Source organism: Tachyglossus aculeatus, chromosome X3 (genome assembly GCF_015852505.1).
Source record: "Tachyglossus aculeatus isolate mTacAcu1 chromosome X3, mTacAcu1.pri, whole genome shotgun sequence".
Lineage (NCBI taxonomy): Eukaryota > Metazoa > Chordata > Mammalia > Monotremata > Tachyglossidae > Tachyglossus > Tachyglossus aculeatus.
In genome coordinates, this window is record NC_052099.1 from 6,211,237 (window position 1) to 6,234,834 (window position 23,598).

At 44.2% G+C, this 23,598-nt stretch overlaps 1 protein-coding gene across 2 annotated transcripts in view; it reads right to left on the reverse strand.

The window, feature by feature from the left end:
• PIGG (phosphatidylinositol glycan anchor biosynthesis class G) overlaps positions 1–23,598 on the reverse strand; it is a 54,235-nt gene that overhangs the window by 24,020 nt on the left and 6,617 nt on the right. For both annotated transcript variants that reach the window (XM_038770171.1, XM_038770170.1), the window contains exons 3-8: positions 22,514–22,723; positions 20,358–20,546; positions 17,548–17,686; positions 15,916–16,128; positions 11,846–12,063; positions 9,064–9,345 (exon numbers count right to left, since the gene is read on the reverse strand). In XM_038770171.1, coding sequence (XP_038626099.1) covers positions 9,064–9,345; positions 11,846–12,063; positions 15,916–16,128; positions 17,548–17,686; positions 20,358–20,546; positions 22,514–22,723 — 1,251 coding nt within the window. The remainder of the gene's footprint in view (positions 1–9,063; positions 9,346–11,845; positions 12,064–15,915; positions 16,129–17,547; positions 17,687–20,357; positions 20,547–22,513; positions 22,724–23,598) is intronic.

The following is a 23,598-nucleotide window of genomic DNA, read 5'->3' on the forward strand; positions in this document are numbered from 1 at the left end:
GGTTGTTCACATTAGCCAAACTCCAAAAAGAAATCTTACGGTAATTATTAAGAATGGAAATAAAAAGAGTGAACAACTTTCTCATTTTTTTCCAATTCTTAGTCTTAAAACGGGGTGAAGATTCTAGTGAAGAATCTTATGGGGGAACATAGCCGCTTTCTCTCAGGTCAAAAGGAGGACTGCAGTGCCAGAAAATTCCTAGGGGGTGGGAAAGAGGGGAGGAAATGGAGAAAGGGGAAAGACCATTGGCCCACTGGGACCTAAATCAGGTCTCTCTGGCAGCCTCTGAAACTAGGGGAGCGCCACGTCTGAGGCCCCGTTACCTTTGGCAAATGCACATCCTACAAAGTAATGGCCTCAGATTTCCTCTTCTCATTCACGGCCAGAGTTTGTAAATATATATATATATGAAAGAAAGAAAAAAATATACGCAAAATAGAAGCTCAATGGCTTGGGGTATATAGAACAGCTGCCCCAAGGTAATAAGTTTTGAATTAAAACTATATTCTCTCCCCCTCTAGACTGTAAGCTCATTGTGGGCAGGGAACATGTCTACCAACTCTGTTGCGTTGTACTCTCCCAAGCACTCAGTACAGTGCACCGCATGCAGTAAGCGCTCAAAAAATCCCACTGATTGACTGACTGACATTCTACAAAACTGAAATTTAGTGACTGAATGGCCTTATCTTGATGAAAAGGCATGCAGAGCATTAACAGTCTCAATTCCATTGTACTCAACGGAAGATATTTATTTGCCCTACAAATGTATTCATCTGTCGGTATGGCCTCCAACAGGAGTCTGATGAAGGAGTTTGCCAGAATCTGCCATCCGGAACGGTGGATGGATCTCGGACCTAAGACTTCGTGAACTAGCCGTCCTCAGCTCCGAATCTGTGCAGACAAGCGGACTATGATGGTGGCTTGGATGGTGCCGCTCGCACTCTCTTATCCTGCCAGCCATGCTCCACCCCCCTCTAAAAAATCGGCCCAGGAGCTAAGGCCTCCACTTGATCTCATACAGAAGACACCGAACGCTACAGACAGTAATTTGCCATGACTTTTGACACAAGCCGGATAAAAATAATATATTTTCTACTTGCCACACGCCTGTGGCGATTGCACCCCGTGATCCTGCCTGTCGACCAATTCAGCAATCATCTGGTCTGATTTCTAGTTTGTTGCCCTAGCAACCTGGATGCAAAGTATTCCTATTGTTCATCCATTTTCTTGTCCTGTTTCACTGCATAAATGGTTCTTAATTAATTTGAGTCTTGAGAATGAACGTTCGGCACTTGACATGGTTACAGAGATTGTCTAAAAGCACAATTGCCACATAACCACTTCGGAAAAAGCCAATCGCATCAGCGAGCGGCATCTTGGCTAAATCTGTCACAAGCTGCAACTTGAAAATTTTGTATTTTAAACACACTCTAAATGCAAGTAATGATTCAAATGGGCCCGCAATTCACTTGTTCCACTAATGACTCCTTTGACCTATACCAATCACACTTGAAGTAGCTTTAATGATTCCATAGTAATAGAAAACAATTCACAAAAGAAATAAGTAGCACTTCATGAAGAGGGCGTTACAATTTCACGGCATTGCCCAAATCCATCAGCATTTGATTATGAAACAGAAGAGAAAAAAATAAAATAACCAAACTCCATTTTCAGGTTTTACCTGGCCGGGAACTATCCTTTCGAAGGGGGTTAAATCCTTACATATAATCAAATTAGCGGCAATTTCATCCGAAGCACTAGTGGAAAGAGCACGAGCCTGGGAGGCAGGGGACCCGGGTTCTAACCCCAGCTCTGCTTTGTGACCTTGGACAAGTCACTTCACTGTGCCTCAGTTTCCTCATCTGTAAAATGGAGATTAAATCCTACACCCTTCTTCTTAGACTGTGAGCCCCATGTGGGACAGGGACTATGTCCAACTTGATTAACTTATATCTACCCCCACATGTTAGAACACTGCTTGATGCATAGTAAGCAATGTGAAAAGCAGTGTGAGCTAGTGGATAGAGCCCGGGGCCAGGAGTCAGTAAGGCATCGGTTCCAATCCTGGTTCTGCCATTTATCTGCTGTAGGACCCTGAGCAACTCACTTCTCTGTGCCTCACTTACCTCATCCATAAAACGAGGATTAAGACTGTGAGCCCCATGTGGGACAGGAACTGTGCCCAGGCTGATTATCTTCTATCTACCCCAGATCTTAGTACAATGCCTGGCACATAGTAAGCGGTTAACAAATACCATAAAAAAATAGTAACCTCTTAAGTACCGTAACTGTAAATAAAAGAAATTTTTAAAAAAGAGCGATGCTCCTGTTGTATCCTGGGCATCTGCCGCTGGGTACCTCACAGCAAAAATTCTTCAATCCTATCATTCTACCTATGGCCAGACTTACCCATCACCGCTGGATTCATAACTATTACCTTCAAAGCTCTCCGTCAAAAATCCAAACACTACCAACCTAGTCTCATCTCCTCCTGCCTTAACCAGCACCGTTGGACTCCTAACTATTATTAATAATAATAATAATGGTATTTGTTAAGCACTTACTATGTGCCAAGCACTGTTCTGAGCGCTGGAGGAGATGCAAGGTAATCAGGTTGTCCCACGTGGGGCTCACAGTCTTAATCCCCATTTTACAGACGAGGTAACTGAGGCACAGAGAAGTTAAGTAACTTGCCCAAAGTCACATAGCTGACAAGTGGCAGGGCCAGGATTAGAACCCATGACCTCTGACTCCCAAGCCTGTGATCTTTCCACTAAGCCACGCTGCTTCTCATTGCCTTCAAAGCTCTCCATCAAAAGTCCAACTACTATTCGCCTAGTTCTTGTTATTCTCCTCAATGCGGTCCTGTACATCTCTATTCTCAGTTCTCCTCTGACTCTTCCAAATGCTGGCCCAAAACGTCTCTCGTGGACCGACGGTGTGTTTGTGTCTACATGTCCTTTAGATGTTTGTTTGGATAATTCCAACATTCGTATTTTCTGTGAGGCCTGTGGGTCCGACCTGATTACCTCCTATCTACCCCAGTGCGTGGTACAGTGCTTGGCACACAGTAAGTACTTAACAAATACCATTGAATATTTGGCATTTTTGAAGAGTGGGGCTTTGTCCTGGCTCATATTAGACTGCAAACTTCAGAACATGGATAAGGTCCTGTTATTCCTTCTCTAGAACTTTTCTCTTCATTAAATGGGTAGAGCGATCCCCCATCTTAAGGCTTGTGGCTAGATGAACAGCCCCCGCCACCCCCCAAGCTGTTCCTACCCACCACAGCCTTCTCATTCTGTCCTAAGCTCTCCTTTCCTCTTCTCCTGCTCCCTTCTGTGTCATCCTGACTTGCTCCCTTTATTCATCCCCATCCCAGCCTCACAGCACTTATGTTCTTATCTGTAATTTTATTTATATTAACATCAGTCTCCCCCTCTATACTGTATGCTCATTGTGGACAGGGAATGTGTCTGTTATATTGTTATACTGTACTCTCCCAAGGACTTAGTACAGTGCTCTGCACACAGTAAGTGCTCAATAAATACCACTGACTGACTTAAGCTAGCAAGTCAAGAGTCGTCACTTCCAGGCAGTCACCAGTATTTATCAAGTCCCTGCCGAGAAGCAGGGTGGTCTAGTGGATAGAGTGCAGGACTGGGGAGACAAGAGACCTGGGCTCAAATCCCGGCTCCACCACTTGCCTGCTGTGTGACCCTGGGTGAGTTCCGAGACTGCCTTGGCTGCCCTGCCTAAGCCCTTTTAATCTCCTCCTGGCCCCAAATCGCTGCCAGAAGCACTTCTGTTAAATGCTCCATTCAACATCCCAGGGACGGAGGCCAGATCATTATCATGAAATGAAAAGGTGCTTTAGGAAATATTGACATTGCAATTTAAGAGCTTTATCACAAAAGAGCACTAAAAGAAGAACATTAGAGTAGGGGATCACTCTACCTACTTAATGAAGAGAACTGTTCTAGAGAAGGGAGAAAAACGACCTACTCCATGTTCTGAAGTTCGCAGTCAAATGAGCGAGACAAGGACAAAGGACAAAGCCCCTCTGTTCAAAAAAATGCAAAATTTTGAAATGGTATCTAAGCACTTACTATGTGCTAAGCACTATACCAAGCGCTGGGGTAGATACTAGATAATCAGGTCGGACCCATGGGGCTCAGAGAAAATACAAATGTTGGAAAATCCACACAAACATCTAAAGGTCTTATGACACAAACAACAAAACCAAAAACCAAACTGAAACATATAAGGTAACAGACTGACTAGAGTTAGATAGGTCATGCCAGAAGGACTTCGGGGGTGGGAGGTGGATTCTCATTCCATTATTTACTGTTCCATTATTCACTCCTCAAGAACCTCTAGTGGTTGCCCATCCAACTCCGCATCAAACAGAAACTCCTCCCCATCTACTTTAAGGCACTCAATCAGCTCCCTCTCCTCCTACATTACCTCCCTGATTTCCTACAACAATCCAGCCTGTACACTTCTTTCCTCTTACGCCAACTGACTCACCATACCTCCTTCTCATCTATCTCACTGCTGACCTCTCAACTATGTCCCGCCTCTGGCTTGGAACACCCTCCCCCTTCGTATCCAACAGACTTTCATTCGGCCCACCTTCATAGCCTTATTCAAGGCACATCTCTAAGGGGCCTTCCCTAAGTCCTCATTTCCTCTTCTCCCACTCCCTTCTGTGTTTTCCCTGCACTAGGATATGCACCCCTTACTCACCCTTCCCTCAGCCCCATAAGCACTTATGTACATATCCGTAATTTATTGTATTTATATTAATATCTGTCTGGCTCTCTAGATTGTAAGCTCGTTGTGGGCACGGGAACATGTCTACATGTCTACCAGCTCTATTACAGTGTACTCTCCCAAGTGATTAGTATGCTGTTCTGCACACTGTAAGCACTCAATATGATTTTTTTTTTACTGAATGCCCAATTTGGGTACAGCAAATTGGAAAGTAAGAAAAATATTAATTAATAATTAATATTACTGGGCAATTGGAAAGTAAGAAAAATATTAGACACAGTCCTTGCCAATAAGGTGTTTACAATTTAAGGAAGATTAATGTATTCCAAATCCTGTTGGTTCTACCGTCACAAAATCGCAAAAATCCGCCCTTTCCTCTCCATCCAAACTGCTACCATGTTGATCCAAGCACTTATCCTATCCCGCCCTGACTACTGCAATAGCCTCCTTGCTGACCTCTCAGCCTCTTGTCTCTCCACACTCCAGTCCACACTTCACTCTGCTACCCGGATTATTTTTCTACAAAAATGTTCAGGACACGTTTCCCCACTCCTCATGACCCTCCAGTGGTTGCCCATCCACTTCTGCATCAAACAGAAACTTCTCACCCTTTGCTTTAAATCACACAATCACCTGGCTTCCTCCTAACTTACTTTGATTTCCTCCCACAACCCAGCCTGTTCACTTCACTCCTCGAACACCAATCTCCTAACTGTACCTCGATCTTGTCTATCTTGCCATCGACACTTGCCCATGACCTGACTCTGGCCTGGAATGCCCTCTCTCCTCATATCCGACAGACAATGACTCTCTCCACCTTCAAAGTCTTATAAGGCACATCTCCACCAAGAGGCCTTCCCTGACTAAGCCCTCATTGCTTCTACTCCCACTCCTTTCTGCGTCACCCTGATTGTGTCCACTATATTGTTGTGTTGTACTTTCCCAAGCACTTAGTACAGTGCTCTGTACACAATAAGCATTCAATAAATGATTGATTGATTGAATGGCATGTGGTATGGGCTGAGAACTATGACTCCCCATACAGCCAAGCCCTCATGTTGGAGTTTTAAAGAAGGGAGGGATCTTGATTTAGCGAAGACCAGCAAGTAGAAGTAGCCTGGCCTGCTGAAAGGAGCCCGGGCCTGGGAATGCAGTTGGAGTTGGAGGACCCGGGTTCTAATCCCAGCTGTGCCACTTGTCTGCTGTGTAACCTTGAACAAGTCACTTGACTTCTCTGTGCCTCAGTTACCTCATCTGGAAAATGGGGATTAAGACTGTGAGCCTCATGTGAGACAGGGACTGGGTCCAGCCTGATTAGTTTGGATCTACCCCAGTGCTTAGTGCCTGGCAAATAGTAAGAACTTAAATATCATTAAAACAAAACAAAACAGGGAGGGCATGGCTTGTGCAGTGATGCTGTGGTTTGCTTGGCTGGAGTGGAGAACATGAATAGGGCTCTAACAGAAGAGGGCAATCAGTTAAGGGAAGGCCTTTAGAGCCCTTCACCAGGGTTTCAATCTGATACAAGTTGCCACTGATTGAAACTATCTGCTGTGTGACCTTGGACAAGTCACTTCACTTCTCTGTGCCTCAGTTCCCTCAGCTGTAAAATGGAGATTAAGGCTGTGAGCCCCATATGAGACATGGACTGGGTCCAACATGATTAGCTTGTATCTACCCAAGCACTTAGTACAGTGCCTAGCACATAGGAAACAGGCAACGGATACAACTTTAAAAAAACAACTGTAGGCTTTGGAAGAGTACTGGCATGAGATCAGAGCAAAATCTGAGCAACATGGTTCCTGCTATTGCTTATAGGGCAAAAAAATGATTAAGGGTGGAGGTGATAAGGTAGGCTTGAAGCCTTAGAGTCTAAACTGAGGCTCGTGCGATGGGATGCGAAAGAAAGCTGTAGGCACAAGGTATTCTACTGAGGACAAATCAACAGGACTGAGCAACGGACATGAGGAGCAACGGCCGGTTTGCGCTGACCAATGGTTGGAATGCAAGGAGCAACGGGAGCAATGTGAGGAGCAACGGATATGACACGAGGACCAACGGCTGGGGTGAGCAGAGCACGTGAAAGAGGAATTCAAGTTATGGGCACAGGAGGGAGAGCGGAGGGATTCTGTTGGGGGCCAAGTAAAGTGACTTGCCCAAAGTCACACAGCAGACAAGGGGCAGAGCCAGGATCAGAACCCATAACCTTCTACCAGGCCCATGCTCTATCCACTACACCACACTACTTCTCTAACTGTCCCACCTCCTCCTAGGACTAATCTAGGAATCACTGATTCCAGATACATGATAGGACCCTGCACATCACCCAGCCCAGGCTGTAAAAGCTCTGGCTGGTGGCTAGAGCCTGGGCGTCGGAAGGACCTGGGTTCTAATTCCGGCTCCACTACTCGTCTGCTGCGTGACTTTGGGCAAGTCGCTTTACTTCTCTGGGCCTCAGTTCCCTCCTCTGTAAAATGGGGATGAAGATGGAGCGCCATGTGGGACATGGACTGGATCCAACCTGAATGGCTTGGCTCTACCCCCAGCGCTTAGTACAGAGCCTGGTACAATGCTTAACAAATACCACCATTATTATTATTCTTATGATAATGCTTTATTTTTTAAAGCAATCCTAAAACCAGAATGGGTAAAATATGATATAGGAAAGCAAATCAATCCTCATCTTAGTCAGTCCTTTACTAGCACTGCATGTTAATTTGGGGGCCCTGCAACTGAAGTAGGATTAAGGGTCTATCTAGGGCAATGATTAAAGGGTTGAAAAATAGGCTGTGGAAAAGCTAAGAAGGAAGGGCTAATCAGAACATTGTAAATGAGGGACAGGAGGAGACAGATGGCAAGAAAATTAGATTAACAATGGAGAAGCAGAGAAATACAAATTAAGGGATTGGTTTGCCTGATGAGATTCTGGGAGTTAAGTTTCAGAGAAGATAAATTCCAAAGTAACCCGAAAGGGCCTGGCGGGTCGGTTGGCCGAGAAACCGAATGTGAAGTTTCAAGAACTGGTGCTCTTAAAGTTTCCACCGGAGCCTTGAGAAGAATTTCCCCTACCCGGAATTGATTTTAGTGTCCATATCCCGCTAGATTGTAAACTCTTCGCGGGCAGGGATCATCTCTACTTAACTCTATTGTAATCTCCCAAGTGCTTACTACAGTGCTCTGCAGAGTTATAAGTGCTGACGAAATACCACTGATTGACTGATGGGTTACCCAGGAGAAAATATGGATCGATAGGAGTTGTAACTACAGCACGGCTAGGGCTCGGTTTCTGTATCTATTTGACAGGTGAAAGGTTCATTTTGCGAGGAAATGACGATCAATCCTCTAGACTGTAAGCTTGCTAATAATAATGATGGTATTTGTTAAGTGCTTCCTACGTGTCAAGCGCTGTTTGAAGTGCTGAGGTAGACAGAAGATAATCAGGTTGGACACAGTCCCTGGCCCACATGGGGCTCACAGTCTTAATCCTCATTATACAGATGAGGCACAGAGAAGTCAAGTGACTTGCGCAAGGTCACACAGCAGACAAGTGGCAGAGCTGGGATTAGAACCCCAGTCCTTCTGACTCCCATCCCCGTGCTCTACTAGGCCATGCTGCTAAGTTAGGCAGCCCCTAACGGCCTCCTAGTCAGTCAGTCAATCGTATTTACTGAGTGCTTACTGTGTGCAATGCACTATACTAAGCACTTGGGAGAGGACAACATAACAATATAACAGACACATTCCCTACCCACAACGAGCTTATGGCCTAGAGGGGGAGATACATGTTAATATAAATAAATCGATTACCCCTAAGTTTCGTAGGGCTGGGAGTGGGCATGAATAAAGGGAGCAAGTCAGGGTGTCACAGAAGGAAGTGGGAGAAGAGGAAAGGAGAACTTAGTCAGGGAAGGCCTCTTGGAAGAGATGTGCCTTCCATAAGGCTTTGAAGAGAGAGGGAGTAATTGTCTCGGATATGAGGAGGGAGGGCGTACCAGGCCAGAGGCAGGCCATGGGTCAACGGTGATATGGACGAAATCAAGGTGCAGTAATAAGGTTTGTATTAGAGGAGTTGGGTGTGCGGGCTGGGTTGCCGCCCGTGAAGTCTTTCCAAAGTCACAAACCAATTTCTGGGTGGTAACAGAATCTCTACGCTTTGCCAAATTCTCAAAAAAAAAATAAAACTCTCATGTTTAGTGCACCTCTGGAGGGTTGACGGAAGCAGAGAAAATTGGCATCTGAAATTGGCCACAGGCGTAATTCCATACATTACCTAAGGACAGTGCTCACCTTACTTGGAAGTTTGACGGTCATAAATGCCTTTCCAAGGGCAGATAAAATTCCGCAGAAAAGGGCAGAAATCAGCATCATCACTCCAACTGCCATCAGCCACGATATACTGCAGAAATAGCACAAACTCTCATCTGACGTGCAAACGATGACGTGAATGGCAGAAAGCACCAGGAACAACAAATAGAACAACAGAGAAAATAACGGAGATGACAGTGGGACCTCAAATTCGGCCCTACTGCACAGTGCTTTGGGAATGCTGAGCAAAAGCAGCAGGAGAACCTAGAAGGGAAAATAAATATTGTGATGAGTCCAAATGTATTCAAATCCTAACTTCTAGATTTCAAAGAACCCTGGTTAAAAAGAAATTCTATCACTTGATTTCTGAGTGACTAAGGGTAGTTTTGGGGACAGTATTTAAGTGCTTACTATGTGCCAGGCACTGTACTACAAGCTAATCAGGTTGGACACAGTTCCTGTCCCACACAGGGCTCGCAGTCTTACTCCCGATTTAACAGATGAGAGAACTGAAGCACAGAGTAGCCGGTGACTTGCCCGAGGTCGCACGACAGACAAGTGGCAGAGTGGAATTAGAACCCAGGTCCTTCTGACTTCCAGGCCCATGCTCTATCCACTAGGCCATGCTGCTTTCTCTATCTACTGAGGCAGGTTTGGGACAAGAAGACTTGAGGACCAAGAAACTATTCAAGGAATGAGCTAGAAGCGTTGGTGGTTTGTGCAGCCCTACCCACACTTGTGGTTCCTTGCAAATTATGTTCCCACTTGGGCACAGTGAGCAATGAGTGAGCGGGCACCCTTGCCCGCCACCGCAAAGTGCAGGCAAGAGTCTGGCATACAGAACCCACTTAAGACCCACGCGACCGCCACATATCAATCAACGGTATTTATTGGGCGCTTACTGTGTGCAGAGCACTGTACTAAAGCGCCTGGGAGAGTACCATGTAACAAAGTTAAGTAGGCATGTTCTCTGACCACAGTGAGCTTACAGTCTAGAGGACAGTGCTGCCCACATTAGCCAGGTATTTTTCAGGATCCCCCCTGGGCCCATCCACTCCGGGAGACACCCCAAGTCGTTTTGGGGTCAAAGACCTTCAGCAGACGCTCCCCGGCTTTTTGTTAGTGCACCCCCCTGCTCCTAAACCACGATGAGGTGTGTGTTGGTCTTGGGAGGGGAGGGGGAAAAAAAATCTAACCTATTGAAGAAAACGTTCCTAATCTTTTTATATACTGGATTGGTTTGTCTGCCAATTCTATAGTCCCTCTAGACTGTATGCTTGTTATGGGCAGGGGATGTCTGTTTATTGTTATACTGTCCTCTCTCGAGCGTTTAGTACAATGCTTTGCACACAGTAGGCGCTCAATAAATATGACTGAATGAATAAATGTACTATTGTTCTCTCCCAAGAGCTCAGCGTACAATGTATGATACAGCAAGTAATAATAATAATAATGACAGTATTTCTTAAGGATTTACTATGTGTCAAGTACTGTACTAAGCGCTAGGGTCAATACAAGCAAATCAGGTTGGACACAGTCCCTGTCCCATGGGGGGCTCACAGTCTCAATCCCCATTTTACAGATGAGGTAACTGAGGCACAGAGAAGAGAAGTGACTTGCTCCAGGTCACACAGCAGACAGGTGGCAGAGCTGGGATTAGAATTTATGGCCTTCCGAAAGTAGTACAGTAAACACTCAATAAATACCATTGACAATGCTGGCACAGAATACAACCTGTGGGGCTATAAGGTAAAAATAATACCTTCTGGTCTTCAAACGTTAACAAAATTCAAGCTCAGTTTGTTGTGGACAGGGAACATATCTACCAACTCTGGTATACTATACTCTCCCAAGAGCTTTGTACAGTGCTCTGCAAACATAAGTGCTCAATAAATACCACTGATTGATTCCTCCAGACTATAAGCTCACTGTGGGCTGGAAATGTGTCTATCAATTCTGTCGTATTACATTTTCCCATGTGCTTCATACCGTGCTCTGCTCATGGTAAACGCTCAATAAACACGATCAATGGATTGATTGACGGTTTTCCACAGACATTACAACTCATAGGCAGCTTCGGGCCACAGGAGGGGGGGCTGGCTAAAAGGCGACCCATTCCAACCTGATCCACCCTGTTGAGTAGGGAGTGAGTCTTTTCCAACTCAGTTAAAAGGCAAGGACTGGGGTTACTAAATGGAACCCCGGGGCCATGAAAGACTTACTTCACATTCAAAGAGTAAAGAAATATGTCTTCTCTATTCACTAAAGTATTCCTTCTCACTAGTGTTTAAGCTAATTGCAATCTACTGTGATTTCTTACTGGAAAAATTACACTACAACTGTGGAATAAAATTATCTTGGATACTCTTCTTTTTAAAGAAACAAATATTAAACCTACCGTAGTTGTCACCCTTTTCGGGCTCTTTTCTCCCCAAATGCCTTCAGTCACCTCTCAGTCCTAAATTAGATACTTCGGAAGGGGCATAAACACTTTCAGTTCACTAGATACTAATTAATGAACTTCAAGCTGCATAAAATGAATGGCAGATGCATAAAATGGAACAGTAAGAATTTTTCCCCTTCCCTAAGGATCTAAGTTACTAACAAAGAGCAACTTGGAAAAAGTTAAAAATTGGCCCTGTAAGAATACTTCCACCACCTTTTCCAATAGAAGAGATGGCACACGGAGTCAGTTTTAAGTGGAATGACTTCCTTTTTGAATGCTATCTCTACGACAATACCATTAATAAAAAACAGCACATACCTCCAAGACAATGACAGTTCCAACCAGCATCGAGTACATGTCATACTGTGCTACTTGCTTGCTTAGTGATGAACTTAAGGTCCGCAGAGCATCTATATATTGCTTAAGGACCTTCCTGCCGAGGTTTAAAAGGACTTCTGAATTATTTCCTTCCAAGTAAAGTTTGATCCAATTTCCATGAGATTTTTCTGCTATTTTAAATTGCTCAAATCCAAGGTCTAGAAATAAAAGAAAAACGTTAAAAAATTAGTTACAAAAATGAGCAAAATAATTACGTTGGGCTCACGTCTCATATTATGATGGGTGAGTTCAGCTCTGCAGGATTGTTTGAGGCATAGGGGTCGAAAAGAAAATAACAACAACAATGGTATTTGTTACACGCTTACAACGTGGCAGATGCTTTCTTCCATTTTAACTTACTATACCAGAAACTCATCACCTGACATTACATTCATTCAGTTGTATTTATTGAGCGCTTACTGTATGCAGAGCACTGTACTAAGTGCTTGAAACATAACGATTTTTCAGGAGCTTGAAAAGTCTTTTCTTTCATTGTTGGTGACCAATCCAGCGTATTACGGTCTAATAAATATACGGAGGCTAAAAGGCACTATTATTATGGTAAACCCAATTCAAAAATCACACAACCCAAATTTTGCAAAGGACAATCCCATTTGGGTAGCAATAGCAGTGGGGGGTGACTAGGAGGAGGCAGGTGGAATAGTTTTAAAGAACAAAATTGTCTAAACTAGGACAAAGATGCCTGAGATAGAGTTTTACATGGACCCAGACTGGGCCTGCAAGCATCTAGCAGAAAAAAGCAAATCAATCAATGGTATTTATTGAGTGCTTACTGTGTTGCAGAGCACTGAACTAAGCATTTGGGAGAGTACATTATAGATAAGTGCATTTATAAGTGTGCTTAGGGAAGCAGGATGGCTTAGTGGAAAGAGCACGGGTTTGGAAGCCAGAGGTCATGGGCTCTAATCCCAGCCCTGCCACTTTTCAGCTGTGTGACTTTGGGCAAGTCACTTAACTTCTCTGTGCCTCAGTTGCCTCTTCTGTAAAATGGGGGTTAAGACTGCGAGCCCCACATGGGACAACCTTGTATCTACCCCAGCGCTTACAACAGTGCTTGGCAGATAGTAATTGCTTAATAAATAGCATCATTATTATTATTAGATAAAATTGGTAGACAGGTTCTCTCAGCTAAGGCAAGCTGGACCCCCTCTGCATACTGTGTCAGTTGTAGAATCATTACCATAGAGGCCATGGGCTCGATAAATCACTCAGGCGCTTAAATCGCTGAGCACAGCGACGTGCCCATCTAGTATAACTCTTACATCGGCTCAGAAATGATATGATCTGGCTGAGTACAAGTCCCCCAGTCCTAGAGTTTGACTCGAGTCAAGTCTAGGTCCAGGCTGGATTTGGTGGGGCTGGGCCCGAGATCCTCAGCCTGTGTAAGCACATCAATCGGTGGATTTTTTGGAGTACTTAACTGTGTGCAGAGCATGGTACTAAGTGCTTGGGAGAGGATGGTATGATGCAACAGGGCTGACAGATACAATCCCTGTCCTCAAGGCTCTTACACTCTAGGACCGCAGACGTTGTCAGGGAACATGATGGTCAGAAACAAGTCCTGGCACAGCATGAGGAGAGAATGTGTGGGGTGGTGGGAGGAGCATGAAAAAATGGTGGGTCAACAATGGGTACCAATACTGTTTTTGCTGCCACTCTACTCAGCTGGGAGGTGGCAGGGTGAACACAGGGAGGGAATGAAGTGGGTACTCAATCACCTTGCCCCCTCCTATTTTACCTCATTGATTTCCAAGTGAGGTACAGTGTTCCTAGTACAACCCAGCCAGCTCACTTCACTCCTCTAACGCCAACCTTCTTACTGTACCCTGATCTCGTCTATCTCGCCGCCGAACTCTTGCTCACATTCCGCCTCTGGCCTAGAACTCCCTCACGCCTCACATATGATAGACCACCATTTACTTCACCTTCAAAGCTTTAAAATTACATCTCCTCCAAGAGACCTTCCCCGACTAAGCCCTCAATTTTCCCTACTCCCTTTCCCTTCTGCATTGCACTTGGATTTGTAACCTTTATTCACCTCACCCTCAGCCCCACAGCACCTATATACATATCTGTAATTTATTTTAATGCTTGTCACCCGCTCCAGACCGTAAGCTCTTTGTGGGCAGGAAATGTGTCTACCAACTCCATGACACTGTACTTTCCCAAATGCTTCATACAGGGTTCCGCACACAGTAAGCACTCAGAAAATACGACTGATTGATTGACTCTAGGTCTGAGGAAGGGGGAAGTGACAAACATCCTAAAAGAAGTAAGACTTTTTGAGGGGAAGATTTCCTGGAAGGATTTTCTGAGAGAGTTGGGAGATTTCCTAAAGTGTCACCTTTCTTCTATCCTTCAATCTCTCTCTCTCTCCCTGTCTAGCACTCCCCCTTTCTTCCTACCTTCAGTATTCAATTTGGCATGTGCTCAGTTCTCCAGAATGTGAACCTCATGAGTTGAAGACACCTGCTTTTTATAGAGTACATAATTGGAGACGGATTTATTTTAGGCTAAAGCAAAATGACTCCAACAATACAAGTAAAAAATATCCCCTCAAAATAGTAAGAAAGCATAGCTGTGCTATGGTAAGTAGGAAGGTACTCTTTGAACCCTTAACTGTCTGTGGATGTCCCTGCCCTGTGAGGACAGAGCAATACAGAATTAAATCAACGGTAACTGTTCAGCACCTACTTGTGAAAAGCACTGGACTAAGCACTTAGGAGAGTACAACAGAAATAGTAGTCCTGATTCCTGCCTTCAAGGAGTCAAGGACAGAAGATAGACACTAAAGAACATTACATAGAGGAGGAATTGATAGTGTAGTGTACTCTCCCAAGCCCTTAATCCAGTGTTCTTGCACACGGTAAGCCCTCAATAAATACCACTGATCGACTTTATAAGACATAAGCATCTATGCTACATGGGGTTTGTGAGCACTGAAATGCTCAGGTAGCACGAAAGTGATGACTTGGAAGTCTGAGGATACAATCAATCGTTCATGGGGAGCCCAGAAATTAAGTGGGGAATCCCAAAGGGGTAAAGGCTTGATATGGGACCCCTGCCACAAAACAAAGATTTTATAAATACCCCTAGACTCAGGGCAAGAATAGGAAAAGTGCAGTACAAGTCACTTTCCTTTCAAGTAATTAGTTACGGTATTTCTTTTAATGCGTGCAATTGTCAAGCACTTGGGTATCCACTAGATACGAGATCATAACAGCCCCAGCCCCACATGGGGCAGAAAATATAAGCAGTAGAGAGAGCAAGAATATCTGAACCCCATTTTCCAGGTGAGGAAACTGAAGCCCAGAGTGGTTAAGTGATTTCCCCAAAGTCACACAGCAGGCCAGTGACAGAGATTCCAAGACCCGTGCTTTTGCCATTTGGTCATGCTGACTCCCTGATTTCACAGCCCAAGTAGTGAGTCCCAGACGGGACAGGGACTGTGTCCAACCTAATTAAGTTGTATCTACCCCAGCCCTTAGAACAGTGCTTGACGTACAGTGAGCATTTAACAAATACCATAAAAAAATAGTTTCAAATTCCAGTGGCAATAATGGTCTAATTACAAGTCTCTTCACACATGCTCAATATAAACTGCATACTTTTAGAGAAGCAGTGTGGCCTGGTGGAAAGAGCGCATGTCTGGGAGTTGGAGGTCCTGGGTTCTGATACCAGCTATGCCACCTGTCTGCTGTGTGACCTTGGGCAAGACACTTAACTTCTCTGTGCCTCTGCTTCCTCGTCTGTAAAGATGGAGATTGAATCCTACTCCCTCCTACCTGGACTGTGAGCCCCATGTGGGATACGGACAGTGTCCAAACTGATAACCTTGTATCTACCGCAGTGCTTATAACAGTACTTGGCACATAGTAAGCACTTAACAAAAACCATAATTATTGCAGTGACTTTAAACTGGGCTTGCTAGGCCCAAGGGGAAAACAATACCTTATCAAAAGCTAGAAGGTAGATATTAACTGACTTACCTTTCTCGTACGAAGGCACATTCTCTTGAAGAAGTTTGCTCAGCTGAACTGCATTTAAATGCAAGACTCTGAGCTGTTCTCTTATCGTCTTCCTTTCCATAATTGGAAGTATTAGATTGCCCACACTATTTCTTGAAATTGGCAAACCAAGACCTACTGCTAGTGTTGCAGCCAAATCAGTCTGCTGTACAAGCTTGTGATGCTTGTTATGGCCTAGAATAAGGAGGAAAACAGTTTCCATATGAGACTGGTGTCTGGAGTCACAACAACAGCTGGGGATTTCCTTCCCACTCCTAGTTCCTACCCTGCCCTTGGGGATTAAAGAACACCCCCTCTTCTCACTGTACCTCGATCTCCTCTATCTCGCCACCGACCTCTCGCCCACATCCTGCCTCCACCACCACCACCCCCCTTCACATATGACAGACGACTCTCCCCGCCTTCAAAGTCTTACTGAAGGGACAGGTCGTCCAAGAGGCCTTCCCTGACTAAGCCCTCCTTTCCTCTTCTCCCACTCCCCTTTTGCGTCTCCCTGACTTGCTCCCTTTATTCATCCCTCCCTCAGTCCCAAAGCACACATGTACATATCTGTCATTTATTTATATTAATGCCTGTCTCCCCCTCTAGACTGTAAGATCTTTGTGGGCAGAGAATGTGTCTGTTGTGATATTGTACTCTCCCGAGCGCTCAGTACAGTGCTCTGCACACAGACACCCCCAGTGCGCTAGTCACCCCTTAACAGAAAAGCTCTGTCCCTCCTCCTCTGGCTAACAGAACACAGGTTAGTGAAAAGGTGCCCGCCCTTCGGAAACCATCAGATGAAAAGCCATACAAGCTGCTTTCTTAATTGATTCTAAAACTCTGATGTCACATTTAAAGAGTAAGCGTTGATCCCCTTTTCATTCTACAGTGTGACAGATGCGCTAGGGTTACTTTTGCCTCCCACAAAAGTGTCAGCCTTTTTTGGGAACCAGACTGCCAGGTTGAAAAACTGGCCTGTGTGAAAATGCTGAAAATCAAAACGACATGAGACGTACTGAAAACCACACCAGATAAATATTATTACAGACAAAAGTGTTCAATGGTGTGTTTTTTTCTAAGTAATGACAGGGAAACCTTTTCAATAGATACGCAACTTTTAGGAATAACCCCAATTCCTGTGGGGCATGATGATTCGCACCCCGATTCTTCAGTCATAGATATGGGATCACTTTAGTTTTAAACTGGCTCAAATACTGCACCGAGTCCAACCACCTGCCGATGCACTATGTCAACAGACACATTCCAAGGCCCATGACTTGCTATATGCTTGGTATTAAGGCTCTCCCAGCAATACATCTTTACAATTTATGTATCGATATTTCTTTATTCTGTTCCTGCTAGCTTGTAAACTCCCTTATGGCAAAGGTTTCACTTAATCTAAACTCTAAAAACTCCTCATGCTGAGCATCCTGTTGGATGACGATCTTGCAACTAGAAATTGACCGTAACCTCTGGTAGAAGGTATAAGATAGCTGCATTTCTAGTCAAACTTTTAAACATCAAAATACTTAGGCATTTTTGAGTGGGCACAACCAAAGATGTAAATCTAGTCAAAAGTCCCGCAAAGAGACAAGACCCCAAAAGTCTTACTTTTACTCTCAAAGTCAGAGCTGATAAAAACCAACGGTGTTTGTACTTCTTCTGCTGACGAGCCTCCGTGGCTGCCTGTGTCAGACATCCCGTGGTCTCCACAGAGAATGAGCAAATTGGCCAAAGAAGCCTCACTTTCCTAGAACTCACAGGAAAAGCGTCTCAGTTGCAAAACAGATCGAAGGGAATGCATGTCACGGGGACCAAAAAACAAAACAAAATCCTCTAGTTTCCCTTTTCAAATTTTATATGAAAATAGCAACAATCTCTAAATGAATTACACTCAATGATGTAACACGTGCTTTCACTCCACGTTTCAGACAGAATGCTGTGGGGGAATTAGAGACTGACTGTAAGCTCATCTCTAGAGCTCATCATGGGAAGGAAATGTGTCTACCAACTCTGTTACATTGTTATATTGGACTCTCCAAAAGTGCTTAGTACAGTGCTCTGCACACAGTAAGTGCTCAATGAATACCACTCATTGACAGGAAGAACCAGTCGTGCACATATGTCCAACATCGATCAAGGTATGACTCTTCGAACACAAATTTTCCGTAAGCGAGGTTTGGCCCTAACCCCTATGTGACAGAATGGATTGTAAATCCTTCATTAAGGTATCCACTCCCCACACCAAATGAGTTGAAATGCTATCAGTCTCATCAATATGTTCTAGGTCATATCAGCAGAGCATTTAATACAGTACAATTACAGCAATCCCACATAAAAGAGCTACTCCCTTTCTTTGATCGAGGAATGTTTGCAAATGGAAAAACTAGCCCAAGAACTTTGTGGAACTAAGCCACAAATTATTGAGGCCACTTGCTTTACCTGCTGAAAGTCAAGGGAGGGGTTAAAAAGGCAAAAAAATAAAAATAAAAAAAGAGAGAATATGAGAGCAAAGGTTCATCCTAGGGGGCAGGGGAGATAGTGATGCCAAAATGTCAAGATTCTTCAGAGACTCTATCTTGCTTGGGGATTCTGGCCTGTAACGCCCTCCCTCTTCATATCCAATAGACAATTCCTATCTCAACCTTCAAAACCTTTCTAAAATCACAACTCCTCCAAGGGACCTTCCCCAACTGACCCCTCATTTCCTCTTCTCCCACTCCCTTCTGCATCACCCTTGCAGTTGGATTTGCACCCTTTATGCACCCCTCCCTCCACCCTATAGCACTTATATACATTTCTGTAATTTATTTATCTTCATGTCTGTCTCCCCCTCTAGTCTGTTAGCTCACTGTGGGCAGGGAACACGTCTACCAACTCTGTTATATTGTCCTCTCCCAAGGGGTAGTACAGTGCTCTGCACACAGTGTGTGCTCAATAAATACGACTGATTGTTTGCTTGGATTCCAAGGGCACAGTAAATGAATCGTCATGGAATAGGATACGGGAAAGTTAAGAAGTTGCAGCCTGGGCTTAGGAGAGGAGAGGACAATCTCATCGGGAGGGGGAATAGTGTCATCAAGGACATTAGGAGGCCTTCCCAGACTGAGCCCCCTCTTTCCTCTCCCCCTCCTCCCCCTCTCCATCCTCCCCGCCTTACCTCCTTCCCTTCCCCACAGCACCTGTATTCATGTATATATGTTTGTACGTATTTATTACTCTATTTATTTATTTATTTTACTTGTACATATCTATTCTATTTATTTTATTAACATGTTTTGTTTTGTTCTGTCTTCCCGTTCTAGACTGTGAGCCCACTGTTGGGTAGGGACCATCTCTATATGTTGCCAACTTGTACTTCCCAAGCACTTAGTACAGTGCTCTGCACACAGTAAGCACTCAATAAATATGGCTGATTGATTGATTGACAGTCTCCTAAAAGGGAAGGTTGCTACTGTGCTTAGGGCAGGTGCATGAGAAAGAGAGCATATCTGGGTTGAGTGACAGGCAGGGGCGCTTCTAATATGTGGAACCAGTTTTCCATCCTTTCACTAAAGATGCCTTTCCTTTCACCCAATTACAACAGAACTGATAAGTGAATGGATAAAAATCACTGTCTGCTGAGATAATACAGAGAAAAAGACGACTTTTACATTCATTAGCAGACCAGATATAAATACCAATCTACCCAGTGAAGGATTTTTCTAAATAATAGGTAGCCAGCAAGATCCCTTCAAGTTCTCATGCTGGGTTACACAATTAAGCAGTGTCTAAAAATCTTTAAAATTTCCAAATCGAGTTTTCTTCGAGCTTCCCCAAACCCTGAAGTAACAAAAATGTGAGTATTCATTCATTCAATTCAATCATATTTATTGAGCACTTATTGTGTGCAAAGCACTCTTCTAGGTGCTTGGAAAAGTACAATATAACATCGGACACATTCCCTGCCCATAAGGAGCTCACAGTCTAGAGGGGGAGACAGACATTAATATAAATAAATAAATAAATAAATGACAGCTATATACAGTTAAGTGCTGTGGGGAAGGGAGCAATGAATGAAGGAGCAAGTTAGAGCGGCGCAAAAGGGAGTGGAAGAAGAGGAGAGGAGGGCTCAGTCAGGGAAGGCTTCCTGGAGGAGATGTGCCTTCAATAGGTGCAGTTTTGTAAAGAGCTAAATCAGAGTACAAAAGATGTAAATAACTCCAGAAGAGGTATCTTGCAATGAATAAAGGGCCACTTGGCTACCGCTCCTACCTGAAAATCTGAAAGAATTCAGGGAGCTGAAACTATGCCCAGGAGGACGTACATATGGCCAAACGCAAGACTGCGTTCTTACTAGAAACGTACCCTCTCTTCTGAGAAAGTTACAGCCATAAAAAAAACTATGACTATCAGAACTATACCAAGAAATGTATCTTAACCTTCGCCAGGAGAGAAGTGTGAATCTTCTTTAGTATATTATCCATTTCACTCAGCTTTGGTCCAACCAATGGACTATTTGGTCCAGTCAAATGACCGATATGGTCCAATCCTAGGTAGTGAAGTATTAATAGATCCCAGTCTTCCCTTTTCAAAACTTTATCCAAATGTCTGGTAACATTATCGTCGACCTTTTAAAAGACAAAAAAACCCAAAAAAACACATTTTAGAAGAACATATCAAACATTTTTGTTGCACAGAGATTTTTGTTGTGCAAAATGAGATGTTACTGTTTGGGGATTGTTTTTTTTTAAAAAAAAAATCACTAAAATTCAAGGTCACTTTAATCTCAATTTTTCTAATAACATATGTACAAAGAAATGTTATGAAATTTCTAAATTATACCAAAACCTCCTGCGTAAATTTTTTTCCTCAAAGTGCTTCGACCAACACCATCTTCCATCTCACATTTGTTTTATAATCAATGGCATGTACTGAGCACTTACCATGCGCAGAGCACTGTACTTAGCACTTGGGAGAGTACAATACCAAAGGTGATGGAAAGGTAATCTAGCAGAAATTGGTTAAGAATTTGAGGAAAAAAATGAAAATGGATGAATCCGACCCCCACATCATCTCTCCACAAGCTGTTTACAGGTGAGAGAACATCTTCCCCTGCTCTCCTTGGTCATGTATCCCCAAAAGAAGGTGGGGACCACAATTTTCCCTCCCATCCTGGGGCCTTTGCTCCATATCCCAGGAATAACTCTGCTATGTCCTTTCTGATGTGGCTCGGCAAAGCGCTTCCACCAGAACTCGGAGAGCAACGCTCCCATTCATCTGAATACCTACCCAGCCAAAGAGGGACAGAGAAGCAGCGTGGCCTCGTGGACGGACCCAGGCCTGGGAGTCAAAGGACCTGAGTTCCGATCCCGGCTCTACCACTGGCCTGCTGGGTGACCTTGGGCAAGTCACTCTACTTCTCTGAGCCTCAATTCCCTCATTTGTAAAATACGGATTAAGACTGGGAGCCCCATGTGGGACAGGGGCCGTGTCCAGCCCGATTATCTCCTATCTACCCCAGTGCTTAGTACGTGGTACCTAGCATGTGGACAGCACTTAACACCAAAAGAAAAAAAAAGCGAGAAGGAGCTCTAATCGGCTCAAAGGGAAATATCTAAAGTATTAAGAAGCACAATATTACGTAAAGGAAAGAAGGGTCTAGTTGATATAGTACTTGACTGGAAGTCAAATTCCCTAGCTCATAAACAACATCGCATTGGAGGGCTTAGATTCGACCAGAGGATCTGTACTGGAGCCAGGGGGTTACATTAATCCCTCTCCCTTTAATCATTTGTACACATATATTCACCCCTTCAAGGAGAGAAATAAGAATAACCTTTTCCACTCTTGAAATGTATTCATCCGCTCACTCCCAACATCTAAACTATAAGCTTGTTATGGGCAAGGAACGTGTCCTCCAACTCTGTCACAATGTAACGATGATGACGATGATGGTACTTGCTAAGTGCTTACTATGTGTCAAGCCCTGTTCTAAGTGCTGGGGTAGATACAAGCTAATCAGGTTGGGCACAGTCCCTATCCCACCTGGGGCTCACCGTCTTAATCCCCATTTTCCAGGTGAGGTAACTGAGGCACAGAGAAGTGAAGTGACACGCGCAAGGTCACACAACAGACAAGCGGAGGAGCCAGGGTTAGAAACTAGCTCCTTCTCACTCCCAGGCCCGGGCTCTATCCACTAGGCGCTGCTGCTTCCCTCTCCCAAGCGCTTAGTACAGTGTTCTGTGTACAATAAGCACGCAATAAATACCATCGAATGCATGACAGACTGAACTCGGTCCGTTCCGCCACAACACATGCTTTCAAAACGTGTTGGCAGAATTAAGGAACGTTCTTCCAATAACACGTGTCCATCAGTAGAGAGTGGGAGGCAGTGCCAGAAGAACCAATTGCACACGTGGTGTCGGCTAGGGGATGAGTAACACATGTGAGTTTTCCTTACCACAACAATTCGAAAACTCAATCCCGCCTGTTGTAGGAGACCTGACTATATAAAATGAGAGTTTATCCTGAAACCATAAGGTTGGGGATCTATTCCTTTTAAACCCTCTATAACTTGCTTTATCCAACCACGTACCTCTGTAAAATCTGACACAAAAAATGAGGTTGTTCCATCATATTCCACAAAATGCTTTGGAAATAACTTAATCCATGTTTCATCTCCATAGAAGATTATTCTTTTTCCAGCTGCTTTTGCCTGCCAAATCAAGTTGTCTTCCAATAGTGCAGGAGAATTAAGATTCATAACAATATCAATAAAGCCAGGGATACTACCTGTCATCAGAGCCTACAAGAAACATTTGAGAATTAAAAAAAAAATCAATGGAGATTACAGACAAATTTAAAGAAAAACTGAAGATGAAGCAGTGAGAAAATGAACCCAGCATGAAGAATTGCCACATCTTACCAACTTCTCCTTTCTGCAGTATCAACAGTCCTAGGATGAATCACATAAAATCATGCTTGCTTGTTTTCTTGACCACCTTTCTATCCTGCCTTCCTGGTTTTCCCCCTCCTCTCCCTGTCAAGGGAGGAACACTTAGAAATACAGGGGTGACCGACTGTATTCACTACAGGCTCAGACCTATGAGTTACCTCTCCAACACCCCTTCCCTCACCTCTTCTTTACCATGACACCCTTGTATGACCCTCACGAGGCTTGGGAAATTGGGGAAGTCATCCACCAGTCCAAACAACTACCCGCACCCACTCCCCTGCTCTAAAGCAATGTTCCCTGTCATCGGAGGAGCAGCGTGGCTTAGTGGAAAGAGCACGGGCTTGGGAGTCAGAGGTCATGGGTTCTAATCCCGGCTCCGCCACTTATCAGCTGTGTGACTTTAGGCAAATCACTTAACTTCTCTGGGCCTCACTTACCTCATCTGTAAAATGGAGATTAAGACTGTGAGCCTCTACCCCAGCGCTTAAAACAGTACTTGGCACATAGTAAGTGCTTAACAAATACCATCACTGTTATTATTATTCCCTCTGAGCAGTACAGCTGGGGTGTCTGGTGTTTCCCAGCATCTTCAGGATCACTGCACCACTACACAATTTAAAGGGTAAGAGCAGTTGACTCAGCCAGCTGGAACTGGCCAACCAATCAATGGCATTTATTGAGCACTTATTATATGCAGAGCACTGTACTAAGCACTTAGGAGAGCA